General features: G+C 39.3%; 1 protein-coding gene across 2 annotated transcripts in view; it reads right to left on the reverse strand.

Annotated features, from left to right (window-relative positions):
- Window positions 1-23620, reverse strand: part of LOC134349387 (AT-rich interactive domain-containing protein 5B-like) — a 111142-nt gene that overhangs the window by 56251 nt on the left and 31271 nt on the right. For both annotated transcript variants that reach the window (XM_063053607.1, XM_063053608.1), the window contains 3 exons: window positions 10246-10468; window positions 3628-3858; window positions 23-130 (listed from right to left, as the gene is read on the reverse strand). In XM_063053607.1, the coding sequence (XP_062909677.1) occupies window positions 23-130; window positions 3628-3858; window positions 10246-10468 (562 nt within the window). The remainder of the gene's footprint in view (window positions 1-22; window positions 131-3627; window positions 3859-10245; window positions 10469-23620) is intronic.

Raw genomic sequence — 23620 nt, forward strand, 5'->3', positions numbered from 1 at the left:
ATGACTGAAATGATAGCCTTACCTCCTGTCAGCTGGTAATGCAGTAACGTGAGTGACTGTGGCCGTGCAGTAATTTGCAGTCTCGTGCGCACCACCCTCCCGGCTGAAGTACGTGTCAAAACACGAGGTGCTGAAATGGACACAGAACAGGTTACTTAAATACAGACCTACAGTTACACTGGGATTTAGTTTAGTAAGGTAGCGAGAGATTTCCAAACCCTCTATTAAACTTAGTGAAAGAATGGTAAAAAGTCAAAAAGGCCGGAAGCATTTCTTCAACTTCTCTATTGAACTTGCCATGTTCCAAGGAAATTCCACTGCTTAAAGTTCATATTAAAAATATAATTTTTAGAGTTAAATCACAAACAAGAGAAATTTGCAGATGCTGCAAATCTGAGCAACACGCACAAAATGCTGGAGGAGCTCAGCAGGCAAAGCAGCATCTATGGAAAAGAGTACAGTCGATGTTTCGGGCCGAAAACTTTTTAAGAGTTACGATTTCTTTTAGAGCTGTAGTGCAGGACAGGTGAAACTTGTAGGAAGACAGATTGAATACAAACTGTGGTGACACCAATTTCCTTGCATTGAGGTTTGCTAGTGCTTCTCGGAAGGGTTTAAATTAGCATGGCAGAAAATGAGAAACAGAGCAGTATTCACCAAGTGGAGGGAATGAGAAGGTAGGGGTTAGATGAGATTGGTCTGAAAAGGAAGACAGAGTCACGTTAATTAACGCAGTGGGTTGATGGGTTAACATGTCTAAGTGTCTTTAGAAAGTATTAGAGGTAAAGCAGATGAACTTGTGGCCTGGTTTAATACATGAAGCTACAATGTTGTAGCCATTACAGAGACTTGGTTGAGAAAAGGGCAGGGAAGGCAGCTCAATGGTCTAGGATTCAGATGTGAAAGAGAGGTATGTAAAAGACATGGGGAAATTTGACTTATCATCAGGGAAAACATTACAGTGGCAATTAGAGAGGGCAGTCTGGAGGAGTCATGCAGTGAAGCAATATGGAAAGAGCTCAGGAAAGGTGCAATCTTAATAACTATAGAGCTCCCAATACCTAGCAGGAAAGAGGAACACATCTTTGCTCTAACACTTAAAGGAAACGTCTACAAGCAACAGGGTAGTTTCAGTGAGTGCCTTTAATGTCCTCAATACTGGGATTCACTTAGTTCCAGGACGCTTAAATAGGGCAGAATTTATTCAATGTATCCAAGAAGGTTTCTTGACACACTATGCAGATAATCCCACCAGGGAAGAGGCCATATTGAATAATAACTTCATAAGTTTTCAGACTGTTATGGATAAGGATAAGACTGGACTTTGGGGAGAAGGTACTAAATTGGGGATAAGCTAGTTATAACAGTATTGTTTGGCAGGAGCTGGCGCAAATAGATTGGAAGCAGCTGTTTTTGGCAAGTCCGCATCTGACATGTTGATATTTAGGACAACTAGGCAGAATTCAGGACCAGTAGTAGGGAGGAAGGCCAAGGATGGCACGATTCTCTATCTTAGATAACAAGAGATGTTACTAATTTAAAGCTAGCAGGGAAGAACTTGAACAGAGAATCAGAGAGCTAAAAGGTCCCATGAAATATCCTTAACAAATAGAATTAAAGAAAAACCCAAGGCATTTTATAAATATATTGAAAACAAAAAGGTTACTAGGACCACCCAAGGACAAGGGAAGGAATTTAATCCTGAAACCAAAGGAAGTGGGGGAGGTACTGAATGAGTACCTGTATTGAAATTCACTAAGGAGAAGGACTTGGAGGACTGAGATATTAGAGAAGGGTATGTGATATCAAGGTAGTGGTGTTGGGAGTCTTGAAGAACAGGGCATGATAGTATATATCTCAGCTTACAGAGAAAGGCTGGCGGTTGCTGAGGCTCTGACTAAGATTTTTAGACCATAGGCAAGATCCCAGTGGACTGGAGAATAGCTAGTGATGTTCCTTTGTTTATGAAGGCCAAAAAAGACATACTAGAAAATCATAGGCCAGTGAGCCTTACATCAGTGGGAGCATATTCTTCAGGATTGGATCTATTTGCATACTGGAAGTCAGCATGGCTTTCTGTAAGGGAGATCCTGTCTTGATTGATTTTTTTTAAAAGAAGGGTTAAATATGATCAGTGGGGATTGAACAGTAATGTTATATACTTGGACTTCAGTAAAGCTTTCAAAAAGGTTCTTTAGGATATGCTGATCCTAAAGAGTACATGGCACATGGAATCCAATAAGACTTGATCGATGGGATTCAAGTTGTCTTGGCCAAAGAAGGCAGAAGGTAGTAGTGGATGGGTGTTATTCTGACTGGAAGTTTGTGACCAGTGGCATTCTCCAAAGATCCATGCTGGGACCTCTATTGGCTGTGATGATTTGGATGAAAATATAGGTGGACTGGTAAGGCTGCAGATAATTCAAAAAATTGTTGGAGAATTGGGCAGTGAGGACTGTCGTCAAAAGATTCAGTGGGACACAGGCCAGTTGGAAGTGTCAGCAGAGAAATGGCAGATGGAGTTCTATCTGTATAGTTGTGAGATATTTACCCTGGGAAGCCAAATGCAAGACTTATATAAATATACGGGGCCCTTAAGAGCACTGATATATAGAGGGATCTTGAGATACTACTCCATAACTCCCTGAAAGTGGCAACGCAAGTAGATTACAGTGGTAAAGGTGGTGTATGGTATACTTGTCTTCATCAGTCAGGGCAATGAATACAAGGGCTGCCAAGATATGTTGTAACTATGTACAGCTCTGGTCACTGATTACCGGAAGGATGTGGAGGCTTTGGAAAAGGTGGACAAAAAAAAGGAAAGATTCACCAGGATGTTTCATGGATTAGAAAGTATTAGGTATAAGGAGAGGTTGTACAAACTTAGATTGTTTTCTCTGGAGAGGCTAAGAGACTAGAAAAGTTTATAAAGTATGAGAGGCAGAATGGGATAGACAGAATCTTTTCCCCAGGGTGGAATTGTCAAATACTAGAGAGTATACTTTTAAGGCAAGGAGAAAAGGGGGATTAAAGATTTATGAGGCAACTTTTTAAAGAAACAGATGAGAGCAGATGGTTGGAATGTGGTGTCAGGTGAGTGGTGGAAACAGATACATGTAAGCAGGTGGGGGTGGAGGGATAGAAGCCACATGCAAATAGTTTGAACCGGCAACATGGTCAGTGCAAGCATTAATTGGCTGAAGGGTCTGTTTCTGTGCTGTATTGTTCCAGGTTCTACATTAAAATCTCCTTTCACGCAGTTTCACACATGATCAAAAGAATACAGAAAAAGTCACTTGGCCCAGGCTCTCTAGAAACATTAGACATTACATGCCCACCAAATCTGCAAAGACCACAATTGTTGCACAGATCTGAAAGGGGAATGATCAATTGCAGTGTGTGCAGTCTTGATCAACTGTTTTGGTGTTTCTTCCCCCGCCCCTTAATTCTTAGAGACCCTGTTCTAAACTGTGCAACCATTACTTTCTAGAGCATCTCAACAGGAACAGTTCTAAACCTGGGCAAAAGAGATTAACTCTCATCATGGAATAAGAACTGTTAGTTAAATAAACCTGGAAAACATACAGTATTCACACAGGAATAAAGTCATGAACCTCCAGCACTCACCAAACTCATCACAAATAGACTTGTTATTTCCCAGTGTCGGGTGTTCAAATGTTTCTCGACAATAAAGAATCTTGGTATTCTGATTCATCAAAAGGATCCCTCCGAGGGCCAGCAGTTGTGCTTCATCGGCACACCTGGCTGATGCTTTCTGAATTCTCTTTCGAATGGCCCGATAACGACAATACTGGGGGTAGCTCAGTATTTTAACTTGTGGTAGATCATCTTTATACCCTAAAAGACAAATGGGTGGCTTAGTATCATATACTCGGCATTCAAATTCATTTTGTGTTATAAATCCCAAATTCAGCCTGATTAGATACAGTCAATAAATGCTCAGCTCTTTTTTGAATATCTAAATCAGCAGATTCTTGTACCATCCAAACAAAAGTAGAAAGGTCTCCCACATGAATCTTACATGATATTCAACTGTACTGGTAGAATTGGAAATTAAACTGTTTGGTTTAAAGAAACAAAAAGTTATTTTATAAGCAAAATAGACAACTTAAACATTATCTCATTGATACTGTGGGAGCTTGCTGTGTACAAATTGGTTGTAATATTTACATTACAACAGTATTTTTCAAAAGAGCTTCATTAGCTAAAAGTACCTCATGAAGGGATATATTCATGCAAAAAGTAAGCAAAATAACTCCAATAACTTGCTGAAAAGTAAAGAGTTAATAAGTTGAAATGAGAGTCATAAAATGCTGTGAACATTCAGTGGCCAGACAGCATCTGTGGAGAGAGAAGTAAGTTAAAGTCTCAGATCAATGATCCTGTTCTGATTATTGATCGATTGAAACAGGAACACCAAAAGTTGCAATGGTCCACACTCAATCTGTGATGCTAATAAATCTTATGGATTGAAGACATTGGTACAAGTTGATTCTAATATCAAAGTACTGGGGGAGGAGTGGGGGAAGGAGGAAGAGAAATGCTAGATTCACCAATCCTGGCAACTATCAGTATACTTGACTGGAAGTACAAATGCGTTAGTTCATAACAAAGACAAAATTATGCTCTCAGCTCTTATCACCCCCAAATAACTTTCCAACACTCAGACAATCAAAACTTTAACTACATTCTGAAGGGAGCAAATTAAAATAATAATTTGCAAAAAATAGAAAGAAGAGAAACAAGGAATGGATTTAAATGAATAAAGTTAATGCTATTGTGATAAAGTTACTTCAGAAATCTGTGCAACTTTAATTTTCGTTAAACCAATATAAAGATTTAACTGATAACAGCAGGAGAGGAAACAAAGCAATGTGATTACAGGTATTAAAGCCAATAAAAAGACAGCTGTAATATTAAAATGAACAAGAGAAGGTGCTAGCAGGTGTGGATTATTTCAAGACAGAGGTGTGACGTTGTTAAGGGAGCATTCCAAAGAAGAAAAGGGAGGGAAGAGCTGAAGCAATAAGGGCAAGTATTAATAACAAGGCCCTTAAGTAATGCCTGTCATATTTTTGACTGCCAGCTCAAGATGTACAGATAATATGTTGCTTGAGCACGTAAAAGGCTCCAGGAGTTATGATGTGATTATCACAAGAATTTTACTATCCCCAGAGGTAAATTATTGATTCAGGAGAAAGCAATTTCATGAAATGAGTCACTGCTTAAAGGGGAATGCTACACTACATTCATCGTCAGTTGGCTATGTTTCAAAATTGTACCAGTTAAAATTGTATTAAGTGTATTTACTGCACAGATTATTGGATTTACTAATAAAAGAATGAAGGTCAAAATGGTGTTGAAACATTGGAATCTGAAATTGCATGGAAACAAATCACACAGCCAATCAGAAGCAAATTGGTATGCTTTTCTAAGTGTGCTACCTAGTCTAATTCTGCTTGCGTGCTCAATCACCTGATTACTGATCGTATAGTTTTACACTGAGAAATAGTCTATTCAGCACATCTCTGTCCTGCTAAAGAAATACATCTGCACTTACTCAAAACTCTTTGCCCATTTAAACTTTTCTTTTATGCTTAGCTCTTCCACCAGTATAGCTGCTTCAGAATCTTGGTCTACTGCAGGATCTGGTAAAGAATGCCAAGATCAAATACCTGTGTTTAAAACACACACACACCTCCACCCACCCATCCCATTTCAGTTTAATATATTCATGGAGTTATTTACAAAGTTTGTACTTCTCTTTGAAAAGCAAGACAATATTGTAACTCTTTCAATCATTGTTTAACTATCTACAAAACCAATGTATATTCACTCCACTCCTTTTTTTCAATATTTTTATTGATATTATATAAATTGCAAGAATACAAATACAAAACTCATAAGGATACAAATAATATGAATTATATTACATTTAAATCACAGTAATATGATCACAGTATCCCATATTCCAAATCAATCATGTAGAAAAAAGATTGAATTATGAAATGAAATAAAATAAAATAATTGTATTTTATTTTTTAAAAATCTACCCCACTACCAAAATGAGCTGGTTGGTTTAAAAAAAAAGAAAAATACCTTACCATATAATATTATAATAATAATGGCTCAGATCCATACTTTAATAACAGTTCAAAGATTGTGAAAATAATTCAGAAAGGGTCCCCATAACATTAGAAAATCCTGTTTAGAATCAGAAATTGAACAACGAATCTTCTCTAGTTCAAGGTACAACATAATGTCAGATAGCCATTGATCATGAGTGGGCGGGGCGGCCTCCTTCCACTTGAGCAAGATTCCCCTCCTGGCCATAAGAGACATAAAGGCCAATACCCGCAAATTAGATGGCTTCAATTTTGTAGCACTATCCTCAACAATACCAAACAAGGCAGTCAAGGGGTTGGGCTTAAAACTGACATTGAAAAGTACAGGAAAAAATTTGAAATACATCTTTCCAAAAATTTTTCAAGGTTCGGACATGTCCAAAACATATGAATTAGTGTGGCTACTCCATTAGTACATCTATCACAGTAAGGGGAAATATCTGTGTAGAAACGAGAGAGCTTGTCTTTAGACACATGAACTCCATGTACCACTTTGAATTGTAACAAAGAATGACAAGCACATAATGATGAAGTTTGGCTACCACTGACAAAGAATTAAACTCAAAAGAAAATTATTCCGGATAAATGTCATTTTTCTTCAGTGAAATTAATTGTACAGAAAAAGTGTTATAACCACTCTATATATGCGCTTATTCACCTGACAAGATTTTTCACAGAAAAATTAAATAAAGATGACCCAGAGACATGTGTCCTTGGCATACAAAAGTGTAATTGAGACCCTATATAAATGAAACCCAATGCATGCCTTGATTTAATTCTTTCAGAACCAGTCAAAATTACCATACACAAGGATATGACTACGTTCAAGAATTTGAAAATGTTAAACCTGCTGATAACAAACACAACACCCATAGATCACAACAGCCTATTTGTCTTCAATTTCCCCCAAAGTGCATGCCTGGTGGCCACGGCAGCAGCCCACTCTACCCTAGAAATGCTGTTATTAGACTGATGGACAACTGGGGTGGGTGAAGAGATGCAAGGGTAAAGCTTAGGTATGACAATCAGAAACACGACCACAAATGGACTTAGGATGGAAATCAGAGTTGGTGGACGGGGAGGATGAGTGTAGGCAAAGGTAAGTAGATGAGGTGACCCAGGACATATTGGGATGGTTGTAAAAGACATCAATTTGTGTTGGAGGAGAATGTGGTCAGTGCCAACCTGTGAGCTAGAGAGATATGGTGATGGGGTTGTGGAGGCCTAGAGTAAAAGGTAGGAGTTGATCTTACTTTGCTGGTTGCAGTTCAGTACTGTACTGTGACCTACTCAGAATCTGGCAATAATGGGCTGTCCCAGGCAGCATATTTAAATTCCTTTGACAACGTTCCAAACTGAGAGTTGTAAGGAGAGTACCATAACCTGATTTGCATCCGACAAAGAAGCAAAATTCCTCTTGAGGATTGCCAGTGTCACAATAAGTTGGAAAACGGTGATCATTGTGCTTCACTTCCAGTTATGTATATTTTTAGTAATTTAATTGCATGATCTAATTTCTACATTCTTAGCCCAAATCCAGAGATCTAAGGCACATGCTGATTACAGAAAATTTTCTGGGGCCAGCAACTTCACACAGGAATTTGGCTAAAGTTTCAGCAGCTACATCCAGGAAAGTCAATCATCAATGTTCCGGTCCTGCTGTAGAGTATTCTTGCCTTCTTTGAAGAGACCCAAAAAAAAATCAATCTGCTGACTTCTTTTCTTTCCTCCAGTGACTGAGAGTGCACACAAGTATGCTTGGAAACATGTGCTTGGGTGGACTAGTTAGCATGTTTTGACCAATTGAGATGAGCATTTTGAAGGAGTAAGAAAAGCCATGTTAAGGAGCAACCCAGAATTCTTTGTCATTTATCCAGCTTTTGCACCACAACAATAGAATAAATTAGAGGATCCAAAGAGAGGTTTCTCTCTGTTCCTAACTGAAAATGATTCACAAGATGGCTACCTTTACCTTAAACTGATCCTGAATAAACTAAGTGCCAGCACTCCCTTTAAATTTAATTTGTTCCTTAGAAAATGTATATTATGCAACATCTAAAACGTAATTAATAGTGTACTGGGGGTATTAATAAATGTAACATCTAATAGTTGAACAAGTAGACCAGTCCAGCACCAACATCCCCAGTATGATGGATTATCAGTTTCATGTACATTAAATATCAGAATCTTAGCAAAGAATCTCGTGTGTAGTCAAAGCATGCTGTATTAAAGGAGGAAGTCTTGTTCATTACCTCAATCTGATCCCATAAGCCTTAGTTACATACCAGTATCCACCAGATGATCAAGGAATTTGAGACATTTTACAGTCAAAGGTTTAAGAGAAAAACAGAATCAATGATTTATGGTTTTCACATATAGCCTGGACTAATCAGCAGGTTACAGGCACATTTCTTAAACAATAGAGCTATACCCAGCATTTCAATTGTTTTTCCTGCTAAGCAAACTAGGCCTATGCTCCTCAGAGTTTAAAAGAACGTGAGGTGATCTCACCAAGACATACAAACTTCTTTTGGGTATTGACAGAATAGATGCAGTGATGAAGTTTCCCTTGACAGATGCGACAAAAGCCAAGGGTTACAGTCTTAAGGTAAGGAATTTAAGATTGAGACAAGAAGAAATTTCTACACAGAGAGCACTAATTCTGTGGAATTCTCAACCCAGTAGGCACTGAGGCTCAAGTGAACACATTCAAGATCAAAGATTGATAGATTTTTAGATATTAAGGAAATCAAGGGATAAGGAGTGAATTCAGGAAAAGTGAGATAACTGAATGTTGCACAAGAAGCCTAGCTGCCCAAATCTGTTTCTATTTCTCAAGTTCTTGTACATCGGTGCATGCATAAGTGTTTGGTCAATACATCTTGAGAAAGGGTACTTCATCCTGAGAGCAAGTGTTAAAAACCACATTAGCCCAAAGACAGAACCGATCAGTGCAGCCCATTCAGTGGAATTTTCTTAAGACCACTACCAAAAATTGGTAATTCACACTGCAATGTCTCCAGTGCTTCACTGGAAAGTAATCCCAGATAAAATCAGTTTGCTAAGTTTCAGAGGAGTGCATGCAATCTATCTTGAAGGTAAGTGCATGTACCTAATACACAGCTGTGCTTGAACAATATTCCATATAAAGGACTGGAACCACCATATTACAACTTGCGCCTGACGCAAAATTCCCCAAGAAAGAATGCAGAACTGGTTACATAACGTTGAGCTGTCCCACAGTCTTTCTCATTTGCTGGGTAAGCAAGGTCCAGGGACAGTTAAACCAGGGTCCACACATATTAGTTCTATGAGTCAATATTCCTGAATGTTTCTTTGTTTCATGACAAGACTGACCAGGTCTCCCTTTAAAACTTGCTGCTGACATCTATGCTTTGCCCAAGTTAACCAAATGTGCAAGAAATGCTACAACATTTTTTAAAAAAGTACTTTATTACTTCAAGAATTGCCAAAGGGTCAATTACAAGCTCCTTGATCAAGTAATGGAGCCCTGCATCAAATTCCAAGTCATGTCCATAGGATTCAGTAATCTATTACGGAAATGTACAATGCTTGACAAATGTTACCAACCAATCTTCTGGGTAGAAGGCTTCACTTAGCTTCAAAGATCTTCCTTTAGACTTTTGCTGTATGTAATGTGTATAAACTGTGACAAAGGTTGGTTATCTGTAATGATTTTTTTCAATTACTTCTGAACACTGCATTCCAAATACAGTAAATAAGTAAGACTCTACATATTGATGTGAAAGGCAATCTGTAATTGGGCATATGTGCCCGAATAGCTGAGTCAGAGATAAGTTCAATGAAGACATCCACTCAAGTGGATAAACATTCCTGCTTTATTTGTCACATTTTGACCAACAGCCTTATTAGGCAAAAACCCAGCATCTGCAGTTCACTACCCTAATGCCATAGAAACTGTTTGGCCAAAATAGATGAACTTTAACCTATTTTTAGAAATCAGCAATGGAAGATTCACAGGATTGAGAAAGGGAAGGAGGGCATTCTCATATAGCTAGTAAACCACTGACTCCGCTAGTTTATATTCAGCTCACATACTATCCAGAACTCTCCTTACCTGAATGTTCACATTCATTTCCCACATTTGAGGTGAGGTGGCAGTCTGAAGGTGGGCTGACGTGCAGTTCAGAATCCTCGTTGTATTCACTGTTGTCCAAGTTCATAGTGTCAGGTTTGGATTCCTGTGCATTTGTAGCCCATTGTGAAGTCTTGGTACAGACCCATTTCGCCAGATCTTGCAGCCGGATAATTACTTTTCTGGAAACTGCAATTACCTCATCCTAACACAAAAAGAAATGGTAAAACACACTCAACCTTTACTAAGCTTCAACTGGATATTTTTTAACAAGTAAAAGGACCTGCAGAACTCCTTGTCAGGACTGCACACTCAAGACATTAAACGAATGATTTTTGAAGTGTGGGGTATTGTTTGACTGAACATTGTTCACCAAATCTCGTAAGCAGTAAAACAAACTGCCAGATGCAAAGTTGGACAGAAATCTACAGAATAAAACCTTTTAAAAGCACTTCATTTGAAGGATGATATCTCCAAAAAAATGAAAGGCCTTTTCAATACTCTGCTGCAAGTTACAGTCTTTACTGGGTGGTGCGTTCCCAGGCTCCTGATTCAGATGTAACAATGGCACCAAATAGAAACCAATTTTAGAAACTAGATATGCATTGTAGTCTTTCAATCAGTGCTTCTCTGAAAAGGTCTGCTATTATAAACCTTGGCTACTCCCGAGGTCTCACCAGTAATGACAACATGAAGCACAGGCAATTGTTATTTGGTAAAATACCATCACCTCCATTCTTTTTTCTAATGCCAGAGAAACTGGATATGTTTTATTTGACATCCACGGAAAACTTATTAGAAGTCTTGCTGCAATGGCCATAATCTCGGCCAAGTTGGCCAATCTCATTATCAACCCACAATGATGTAGAACAGAGAAAATAATCCTGGTCAGGTTTTGTTTTGATTGCTATCCTGTGACTCCTGTCACAAAACAATAATAGCAAATGTCAATATAAATTCATTATTTCCTTGTAACAAAATACCCTCTTTATATTCAACATTCAGGTTTGCTCATAAAATGCACGCTTGATTAAAGCAGGAAAGAATTTGTGATCACAGGTCAAGAAATAAAGATACAAAAAAAATTCTAACAGATCAAGACTTCTTTTCCACTACACATGCTGAACGAGGAGCTTTACATACTGACAAATTCCAACAGTATTTAACTGTGTTGTGATACGAAGGGAACATTCAAATTGAAATCGAGAAGACAAGAATCACTTAACTGGTCCCCAGTTTTGAAGATTTAATAGTTTCAATCTTTTATAGGAAGAATAGTTAAAAATGCCTTTTCCAGTATTTCATGGAATTTGGATTATAATCTCATTTTGATGTTGTTCTCTATAGTTTATAACAAAACCTCATTCCATTTTCTATGTGTCACTTTTTTGCACTTTGTGACACTGCTGTTCATTTGATTACCAATCTCACTTCATTCTTTCCCACCTTCTCTTTCCAAATTCCTAACATTTTTGCAATTTTGTTCAAACAGACTCCCTGCTTTACATCGGTCCAATTGTCAACGCATGTACTGTGTTTTCATTTTGTTCTTCCATCAAACTCTAGCAAAGGACTAAGCAAGATTCACTAGAATGCTAGATTCACAAGCTTAAAAGCTAACTAAACATTGACAATGCAAACTTTGGAATTGGTAATACACCTGGACTCTTTTGATTTTCTGCTTTATATTCTATGTTTTTGTCCTTTTTTAAAAAACTCAGTTTGGATTTTTTATTTGTATGGGGGGGATTGATGAATTTCTTTTAATTGTTTCCTTTGTTTTGTGGTTGGCTGTGGGGAAGATGAATTACAGGGTTGTGTATTGCATACGTACATTGATAATAAATGTACTTTGAATCATTGAAGAATATAGCTATATTCAAGATGCCATTTTAAAACATCGTTATCAAGTCTTAAAATCATAAGACATAGGAGCTGAATCAGGCCATTCAGCCCATCGAGTCTGCAATTTGTTCATGGCTGATCTATTTCTCTCTCAACCCCCTTTTCCTACCTTCTTCCCGCAATCATTCATATGCCTCCAAATACTCTGAAACCTCATCCTTAACAATTGACTCCAACATCTGCCTAACCACTTAGCTCAGGCTAACTGGCCTATAATTTTCTTTCTTCTGCAAGGGTGAACGATATATGCAATTTTCCTGTCCTCCGGAACCATGCCAGAATCCGGTGATTCTTAAAGATCATTACTAATGCCTCCGCAATCTCCTCAGCTACCTCCTTCAGAACCCTGGGGTGTAGTCCATCTGGTCCATGTGACTTATCTACCTTCAAACATTTCAGCTTCCCAGCACCTTCTTTCTAGTGCAACTGCATTCACTTCTGCCCTGTGACACTCTTGAACTCCAGGCGTTCTGCTAGAGTCTTCCACCAAAAAACTTTTGGTATCCTCTTTGATATTATTGGCTAGCTTACCTTCGTATTACATCTTTTCCCTCCTTAAGGTTTTTCAGTTACCTTCTGTTAGTTTTTAAAAAGCTTCCCAATACTCACATTTCCCACTAATTTTTGCTCTATTATACACCTCTCTTTTGCTTTTATGTGGTTTTGACTTTGCTTCACAGCCAGCGTTTTGTCATCTTACGTTTAGAATACTACTACTACTTTGGAATGTATCTCTCCTACACCTTCCAAATTGCTCCCTGAAACTCCAGCTACTCTGTGCTGTCATCCCTGCAAGTATCCCCTTCCAATCAATTTTGGTCAGCTCCCCACTCTGTAATTCTCTTTACTACACTGTAATACTGATACATCTGCCTTTAGTTTCTTCCTGTTAAATAGTGGGGTGAATTTTATCAAGCTAAAATCACTACCTCCTAAGGGTTCCTTAGGAAGCAAAGCAGAGTGATGATGGCATAAAATGGTGACTCCTTTGCTTGTATCTTCGGAAACAGCTCTATTTCCATCTTTAATATCTCTATTTTTCCCTTTCAGGGTTCTTTCGAAGACCCTGACCTGGAGTTACACGCTGATTATGGTTCTTTGCGGGAATAGGACCCGCTTTCGGGATTTCATAACTGGCCGTTGTTTGGCATGCCGAGGGCTCGGCCTAAGAGTCCAGCTCGGCTCGGGATGCCTGGGATATCAGGGCTCTGGAGACCGGTGGATCGAGAGTCGGTGTCGTCGGGGGAGTTGGAATATCTGCAGCTGTATGCCCAGAGACTCGAGATCTTTGGGCACACAGCTCAAAAAAAGCGACGTAACGGACTTTTAACATCGTGAACCAGCGGGATGTTTGTTATGTCTCCCCGCTCGCTGTGAAGACGCAGACACCTCTTTCTCCTTTATTAGGGAGAGAGTGAGCCTGTGTCGAATGCTGGGTAAACAATGCAGCCTTTGTGGGTAACTGCAAGTCTGTGTCTTTATCATTGCTTTGCTCACGCTTGAGCGCTCGGTGGAAGGTGCCAATGCTTTTATTTTGCCGGTGGGGAGGGGTGATTGTTGCTCGCTGCCGCTTACGTGCAGGAAGGAGAGGAGCCGGGGCGGGGGGGGGGGGAACCTTTGGTTTCTAACATTTAATTGTCATTTATTCTTTGGGGGCACTCCTGTGTTTTCGTGGATGGATGTGAAGAAAAAGCATTTCAGGATGTATATTGTATACATTTCTCTGATGTTAAATGTACCTTTGAAACCTTAAGTTCCCTAATCAAATCCAGTTCATTACACAACACCCACTGATCCTCTAGTGGCCTCAAACCACAAGCTGCTCTAAAAAGCCACATCATAGGCATTCTACAAATTATCTCTTTGTATGCAAAATCAGCATTAACCAGTCTACCTGCATATTGAAATCCTTTATGACTATCTCAACATTGCCCTTTTAACATGCATTTCCTATCTCCTGCTGTAATTTGTAGCCCATGCCCTGCCTACTGTATTGAGGCCTGTATATTACTCCCATCAGGGTCTTGCTAACCTTGCATTTCCTTAACTCTACATGTAACAATTCTACATCTTAATCTCTTAAAAAGTCATCCGTGATTCAGTTGATAGCAAGATTGCCCCAGCTTGGAGTGTTGTGAGTTCAAGTCCTCCCATTCAGTGTTAAAGACGTATGCCAGTGATACTGTGCCATAGAAAGACATGGTTGAAATCTATGATTACTTCCTTTTAGATGAACTTTTACAATAAAGGTCTGTCTACTCCCGTAAATTAATGTAAAAAGTCAAAGTCGAGTTTATTGTCATATGCACAACTGCAGATATGCACAGGTACAATGGGAAACTTAATGTGAGGCAACATGACCAGCATGTAGCGTCATATAAGCAGCATTCAGAACAAAAACGTTATACACAATTTTTTTTACAACAAAGAATACAATTGGAACAAAAATAAAAATTGTTGGTTGATTGGTTGCCTTACGCAGATCATTCCTTGGTAAACGGCAAAGCAATCAGAAGAAAGTTGATGAACATGTAAATAGGTTTAGGTTGTCTGGGATATAGAGAAAACACGTCAAGGGACTGATGTGATTGCTCTGCCTGGAGTTGGTGTGTACCAAAAGAGCTGATTGGCCACTCTGTAATAGAATAAATCAAAGATCCCATTATTTTAAAAAAGCATAGGATTAAATTTTGAAAAGAACTAACTGAAAGTGAAAAAACAGCAAGTTGGGGCAGGTACACACCTGTCTTAATTTAGAACACATTATACAACAGCAAGAGTCAAAAAGGAGATTATTTATGAAGTTAAAGGGTTTTTATTTTGCCCTGGACAATGAACAAACCAATGAATAATCATGTTGCATTATACATGCTCCTATAATCATCAATCCAAAAATTTCAAAAATAATATAGATGCTGCCTGGCCTGCTGAATTCCTCCAGCATTTTTTGTATGTTGCTGACAGTATTGCTTTTTCTGCCAGTTCTCTGAGGTTGAATCTGACGTGATCAAATCTAATGTAATTTTGGACTAAAAAGTAAGGTTCATACTACATTGCACTATACAGCATGGAAGTAAGCTTATTGGTAGTCACTCTGAGTTGATTATCCTGTACCCATTTTCACCAAGCTTATATTGATCCCAACTGCCCCCCTAGAATCTGTCACCCCCCCCCGCCTGTACACCTGGGGCAATTGACAACTACCAAACTGTACGTCACTGGGAATGCAAGAAGAAACTGGAACACCAGAAGGAAACCCATACAGTCAATAGGATAATGTGCACTCCACACAGGATGCACCAGAGGTTAGGATGGAGACCAAATTTCTGCAAGTATGAGGCAGCTGTTCTGCTATCTGTATTGTTGTGTCAATATCTATACCATCCCTGAATCATTCATTTCTACCACCATGTGTTCCTTAAAAAAATCTCATTTGGCAAGTGGTGCTACATTCTTATTAAATGTAGACATGAGCACTGTGTGGGTATACTGAACTACATGGACAAGGTAAGCATCAGCTAATTCTGAATCTTTCATTTATTTTTACATTGTAGTGATGAAAATTGAATGCCCAGAAACAGAAACTAGTCAGGAATTTTGCTGTAATTAGATTTTGTATACTTGTACAGCTTTATCACATGAACAATTGTTCCTCTAGCAGGTAGAGTTATGTACCTACAATAATGGGAAGGCAGCTAAATGAAAACGAGGCAAAATTAATGTCCAAAAGTGAAAAATCTACTTTTTATTTTATTCTCAATCACACCAGTCATGTCGCTGTCAGCATACAACAAATTTTTTTTTGGATCTTTTAAAATTAGTTGAACACCAAAACCTTGAAATAAAGGTAGAATCTGTTTGTCACATTAGGTCAAACTAAAGCTGTGGAGACAGGAATATGATTAATATAATTGGTTAATTTCAGTGTTGTGATGTGTAATATAATCATGCGCACTATATAACGAGGAGTTAGAGATTACTGGCAGTTTGGAAGCTGGTGAGGAAGCTTTCCAACTGCATTTCCACTGTGGAAGATGGAACTTGGTACATGGAGCTTAGAAAAATGGAAACTACCTAGGGTTAGCCATAGCCCTCTAAAGTAAGTACATGTTCAGCACAGCTTTGTGGTCCAAAGGGCCTGTATTGTGCTGTAGGTTTTCAATGTTTCTATATTTCTAACTACAACATACTCTGGGTGTCCTGATACGTTGAGAAGGACTGTGGAAAACTCAAGTCTATCTTTCTTTGTGACAGCTCATTTATCCAACCATCTCTTCATCCTACCAATGTCCTCACACACCAATAGCTACAATGACTGCAGGAGATGTACACTGGCACACTAGAACCTGGCAAAGCTGATCCCTGGTATGACCGTGCTCCAATGCTCCAGTGCAGATGGGCTATCTGTTGGCTGCTAATATATTCTGTTCTGGCATCCTGACTTCATAAAAATTGTAAATGGAACACCACAAGAACTAACACAGCATATTATTTTTCAATACGCAGGGAAGTAAACAGAATGCTCTCGCCCTCCTGTTTGGACTGTCATGTAGATATACAGCAAACTAAATGGAACAGATACTCATTTTTGATCTATTACTTTATTTAGCTGTGCAGCTTTTCTTACTAATTCCTAATACCCAAATCCATTAAGTTTCTTATCTGCCATTCTGGTGGGAGGATCCAGCTTCCAGCTTACCGTTTCAGCAAGACACCCAAGCTCTTTTTTTAAAAAAATGATGTGCTCATCAGCTTGAAACTTTAATTATTTCTCTCTTCACTGATGTTTCTAAATGTCTCTTAACACGTCATTTTATTTTATTCTAAAAATAGCTCGTACACAAGGAGCAGGCAAATGATTACAAGTTGCATAAATTTATTATGAAACCCATCAGGTCCACAATAATGTGAATGCTTCATCACAAGAGCATCCTCCGAATCCACTTCATTTACCTCAATTTAAACATCCTTTTATTCTTCTAGCCCTCCTACCCTTCCCAACCTGACTAGAGGGAGGCATGTTATTCACCTCTAAAACAATTATTACTAACACACTCCATATTCTAACTATTTTCTATAATATATTCTTTACTACCCAGTTTTCAAGTCCTCAGAAATGATGATCGTTTTTAAATTACGCTATCAAACCACTTCAATACTTTGAAAATTGCCGGTCTATTCCTGGCCAACATTAACATTGCATTGAGTCAGAAGACTATGGTTGAGTCCTACTATGGAAACTTAACATAAATCACCGACACTCTGGTGCAGCAGACAGGGTAAAATGATCCAGAGGGAACCAGCGTGACAAATGCCAAATTAAGTACAAAGTCCTACCCAAGATAGTTTCTTTGTCACTAACAGATTCAACTCAAGTCACAAAAGGTGAGAAACAGTTGAACTAGCATTAAATGCACACAGTGCTGGACAACATTCAAATCCACTATTTGGGCAAATCTCAAACAGAGATCTCTCTGCCACCAAATTACCTTCCCTCTCTCAGTCCTATATAGAATCTACAGTCAACGTTTCGGGCTGAGACACTTCCGCAGGATGGTCCTGAAGAAAGGACTCAGCCCAAAACATTGCTTGTTTTCTCTGCCTGACCTGCTGAGTTCATCCAGCATTGTGTGTGTGTTCCTTTGGATTTCCAGCATCTACAGACTGTTTCTATGTAGAAGCCTGGGACCAAATATAAAATACAGTGGATTCCAGTTAGTTGAGACACAATCAGGACCAGTACATTTTGGTCCAAATTCGCGACTGCCCCAATTTGCCGAAGTTTCATGGAAATAGTTAAAATGGTACGAAGAAGACAAACTTAGTAACAAATTATGTAAGTGAAATACAGAACAAATTAGAACACAACCAATAGTACCACAGCACCATAAAATTGTGGTTAGTTCCTAATAGTTGTTGGAGGAATTCATCCAGTGTATGCAATTAACAAAATCAGCACAGACATCTAGTTCAGATAATGAACACCCTTCATACAATGCTTTTGAGAACTGCATCCTCCAAATTTTCATGTTCATTGTCACATTCAAGACGACTGTTAATGCCTTCAAATTCTTTATAGATTCTAACTTGTTGAAGCAGTAAAATTGTTTTATTTTCACTCCCAGCTATTTCTGACTTCTGCGACCTGAATGTTTGAACCACAGTGAGTAACTATCATTGCCAACTATCAGTAACAGCAAAAAAAACCACTGCATTTTGAACAGAAACACACACAATTGACGCTATGTAAAAACTGCTCACTCTAAGCATGGCATAGAGTCTAACTGTCACAGAAATGCAAGCAACTAATGCTAGTTAGAACCAGTTTGGCAAAAATCCCCCGCCCTAATTAATCAGCATAGTGTCCCAAATAAATGAAGGGAATCCCAACGATTTTCTTGATTAGTTTCTGTTCTTTAAGTGCTGTCCCAAATAAGCAGCTACCTTGATTAACCAATGGCCTAATTAACCAGAATCCTCTGTATTCTAACCTCAGTAGGATCATAAGGTATAGGGAAAAAACATGAAAGTAATGAAATTGGACTCGAGAAGAAACCTCAACAGAACTGATACAGCCATCAATCAATGTTTAACAATGGCAATGAATTAGCTTATTCAATTCATTCACAGGAACCATTTCAATTCAGTTTTCTTCAACACCACAATTAGTAACAATTGAAACACGCAAGGGAAGAAAACAGAAATACCTTTCGACTCCAGTAAGTCCTTCTAAAACCAGACAGTAAGTGTCCCTCTCAGAATCTGCACTGCACATCAAAACATTCTCTGAAGCCTTCAAGTGCAAAGGTTTATAAAGAGACTATCTGAGCCCGATTTCAAAAAGATATTTTTTTATTTAAATCTATTTATTGTTCCATTAATTTGAGGAACTCTATACAGAACAAATGAATTGTATTATTAAGCACGGCTCCTCATACAAATAAGCTTTTACTCAATATCTTTAGAAATGTTCCCACTGGGCAACTCCTGTCAGATCAGTGGATTACAGCTATTGTTAAAAGCTCTCGCTGCCATGGAAACACTCTGGTCTTAACATTAGAACTGGGGCAAGTATGCAATTTCAGTTCCATGCATGAGATAAGCACTAATCTATTTGTGGGATTTAGTATGAGCCACAATACACTCCTTTTCAAACCTACAAGTAGCATTTCGTACATTCTTTCCAGCACTTTCTTCCCAATGTACATCTTGCCTCCTTCTTACACTTTGATTAACTCAGCAAAGGCCAGGTTGGTTATTTATAAGAAATACCACTTAACCATTCTTAAAAACCTGCAGACATTTCTCCCATTACCAGCTACTAGCTTGCACACTGACACCATCAGCAGTTCATTCTGATAGGACCAGATTGCGGTTTTAGCTGCGTTCCTTTCCACCAACAGGGCAAATCAAAAGTGAAATTTTCGGCCAAGTCTGAATTACTTCACTGCATAATTTCCTATGACTTCTTGTTTTGTTGTCCTGACTTGGATCTTATGGAAAACAGTGAGAATTTCCCAACATTTCCCAGATTTTCCCCATAAACTCTTGCAGCTTTCATATCATCCCACTAAGGGCATGCAATAATGCTAGAGGCAGTAACAGGGATGGGTTTCTTTACGAAAACCTTTCTAATAGAATTTGAGGAAGTAAGCTACAAATTTAGGAGATGGGCAAAATGGCAAAGAGCAAAATGTTGCGGCCATCCCTCACTGATCTTCAAAAGCTGGTGGAGATTTCCCATCTTGAATGGTTGTAGTCCATGTAATAAAAGTATACATTTAAATCTCTGGACTACAGAGTTACATTAGTTAAACCCAGCATGAACGAAGGAATTCTTCTGAAGCTCATCACCCCTACTGGGCAGAGGCCACCGACAGCAGCTCGCCAGAGTGCTCTGTCCTGGGGCCAGTCTTTCAAGTCTTCCCGGTGAAGATCCTTTCTGTCAAGGAATGAGGTCGCCGGAACTCCTGCTGGTGTTTCCATAGCTCTGGGATTTTACGGGATGGTGTTGCTCGCCCCTTGCCCAACCCTCCTCCTTTCACAGTTATCAGTGAAGGAAAAGCAACACACGTTCAAGTCAGAATATTTGGTGATATTGAAGGGAAGTTAGAGAAGATGACACTCCCATGTAACTGCTATACTTGGTCTTGCAGTTGTTACTCTCTCTCCCTGTCAAAATGTAAGTTTCTAGATGACGTACTCGGTAGTCATACTGTACCAGTGGGAGGGAGAGAACATCTTGGGTAGAAAATTGTTTGCCTTCTTAAATACACGAGAAATTCAGCGGATGCTGGAAATCCAAGGCTACATGCACAAAATGCAGGTCAGGCAGCATCTGTGGAAATGAATAAACAGTCAATGTTTCAGCCCGGCACCCTTCTTCAGGACTGAGAAGTGGGAAGAAGCCAGAATAAAAAAGGTAGTGGGAGGGGAAGGAGGCTAGCTGGAAGGTGATAGGTGAAGCTAGGTGGTTGAGAAAGGTAAAGGGCTGGAGAAGAGGGGAATCTGAAAAGAGGAGAGTGTACCATAGGAGAAAGGGAAGGAGACAGGGGCAAAATAATAGGCAGGTGAGAAGAGGTAAAAGGTCAGATTGGGAATAGAGGAAGAGGGGAGGGAATAGGCCGCTTTGTCCTGAAGGTGTCGAGGTTTCTGAATGTTGGAATTGTTCTCATCCTGTCTATTCCATCGCATTCCTGACATGTACTTTGCAGCTTCCGAAAAGACTTTCGTGGGCCAGGATGTAAGTCACACTGTAGAATATCCAGTGTCTGGTGCTGGAATTGAACTCTGAACTCCAAACTCTGAACTGACCCAAGGCTGAAAGCATTGTGTTAATCGCTACGTTACTGTGATATCTGTACGATTGATCTGTATGCAAGAAAAGCTTTTCACTGTATCTTGGTACATGTGGCAATAATAAACCATCATAGATAGGAATCTTTATTAATAATTGCACATATGATGTTGGGAAGGTCACTAATAAAGCAACTGGAAGTGGTTAGGTACGAAACACCACCCCAAGGGATTCTTGCAGGGATGAGTTTATCCAATAACAATATGCATGCATTGTGTCAGGAGTGAGTCTCTTTGACCAGTACTAAGACCTCTTGATACAACATTTAGTCAAATGCTGCATCTCTTGCCCACTTTTGTACCAAGGCTATGAACAAAAATCTTGTGTTTCAATCTGGCCAACTCTTTGCATGCTTTCCATTTGTACTGGGCTATGCATAGAGTTAGCACTCTGCCTCATAAAAGACAGACAAAATGAAAGAAACAAAATTAAAGAAACAGAAAGATGGCCACCCGATACTCCACAAGGCATGGAGAGGAACATGTACATGATGATAGAAAGAGCCTGATGCCCCTGGGATAACATAAAATCATCAGGGAGCGAACAGTATCACAAAACCATAAGACATAGGAGCAGAATTAGACTATTCACCCCATTGAGTCTGCTCTGCTATTCTATCACGGCTGATTTCAGATCCCACTCAACCCCATACACCTGCATTCTCACTATATCCTTTGATGCCCTGACCGATCAAGAAATGATCAACTTCTGCCTTAAATATATCCAGTCCTGGCCTCCACCACAGTCTGTAGCAGAGCATTCCACATAGTCTCTGGCTAAAAAAATTCTTCTGCTCTAAAAGGTCACCCCTCAGTTTTGATGCTGTGCCCTCTAATTCTGGTACTTTCACCATAGGAAACATCCTCTCCACATCCACATTATCTAGTCCTTTCAACATTCGGTAGGTTTCAATAAGATCCCTACATATTCTTCTAAATTCCAGTGAATACAAACCCAAAGCTGCCAAACGCTCCTCATATGTTAACTCCTTCATTCCCCGAGTCATCCTCATGAACCTCCTCTGAACTCTCTCCAATGACAACACATCTTTTCTGAGATAGGGACCCAAAACTGTTGACAATACTCCAAGTGCAGCCTGACTAGTGTTTTATAAAGTTTCAGCATTATCTCCTTGCTTTTATATTCTATTCCCCTTGAAATAAATGCCAACATTGCTTTTGCCTTCTTTACCACAGACTCAACCTGTAATTAGCTTTCTGGAAGTCTTGTACAAGACTCCCAAGTCTCTCTATACCTCTGATGTCTGAACCTTCTTCCCATTTAGATTATAGCCTGCACAATTTTTCCTTTTACCAAAATGCATCATCACACATTTCCCAACACTGGATTTCATTTGCCACTTTTTGCCCATTCTTCCAATTTGTCTAAGCCCTGCTGCAATCGCATCGCTTCCTCAGAACTACCTCCCCCTCCACCTACCTTTGTATCATCCACAAACTTTGCCACAAAGCCATCAATTCCATTAACCAAATCATTGACAAACAATGTGAAAAGTAGCAGTCCCAATACTGAACCCTGAGGAACACTATTAGTCACCAGCAGCCAACTAGAAAAGGTCCCCTTTATTCCCACTCACTGCCTCCTGCCTGTCAGCCATTCCTCTATACATGTCAGTATCTTTCCTGTAACATCGTAGGATTTTAACTTGTTAGCAGCCTCATGTGTGGCACCTTATCAAATGCCTTCTGAAAATCCAAGTAAATGACATCCACTTCCTCTCCTTTGCCCACCCTGCTTGTTACTTCCTCAAAGAACTAAAAGATTTGTCAGGCAAGATTTCCCTTTACAGAAACCATGCTGACTTTGATTTATTTTATCATTAGTCTCCAAGTACCTTGAAATATTGTCCTTGATAATAGACTTCAAAGCTTTCCCAACCACTGAGGTAAGCTAACTGGCCTATGATTTCCTTTCTTTTGCCTTCCTCCCTTCTTAGAGTGGATTGACATTTGCAAGGTCTTGCCCTTCATTCCCGGAATCATCCTCGTGAACCTCCTCTGAACCCTCTCCAATGGCAACACATCCTTTCTGACATATGGGGCCCAAAACTGTTGACAATACTTGACTGTGGCCTGATTAGTGTCTTATAAAGCCTCAGCAATAAACTAATGTGTAACCAACAGAGCCATCTTTGAATCAACAGAAATCTGTGAACTTGAGAGGCATCCTTATCCTTTGAGAATGTATTCATGCCTCCCGCTCTCATCAATACAACTTAAAAAGCAGATCATGCCAAACATGTCTAGACTAATTTCAAACTCTGCCACAAAAGAAACCAGTCTTTTTTTTATATAAATATTACCTAAAACATTATCATGGAAAGAAGGGAACTATTAATATTTCAGGTTGAGACCTTCACCTGCACTGGCTTTGACTGTCCATTTCCCTCCATAGATGCTGCCTAATTTGCTGAATGCCTCCAGCATTTTTAGTGTTGCTTGATGGTTTGGGGTTGGGTGCACAAGATCACATTTCCCAGGTTTCTGATGACACAAATTCTTAAAGACAGTAATGGGAAACAAAGACAAGCTGGTGAAATTGGACAGTGAGGGGGAAGGAAGGAGATAGCATCTC

This window comes from Mobula hypostoma, chromosome 7 (genome assembly GCF_963921235.1).
Source record: "Mobula hypostoma chromosome 7, sMobHyp1.1, whole genome shotgun sequence".
Lineage (NCBI taxonomy): Eukaryota > Metazoa > Chordata > Chondrichthyes > Myliobatiformes > Myliobatidae > Mobula > Mobula hypostoma.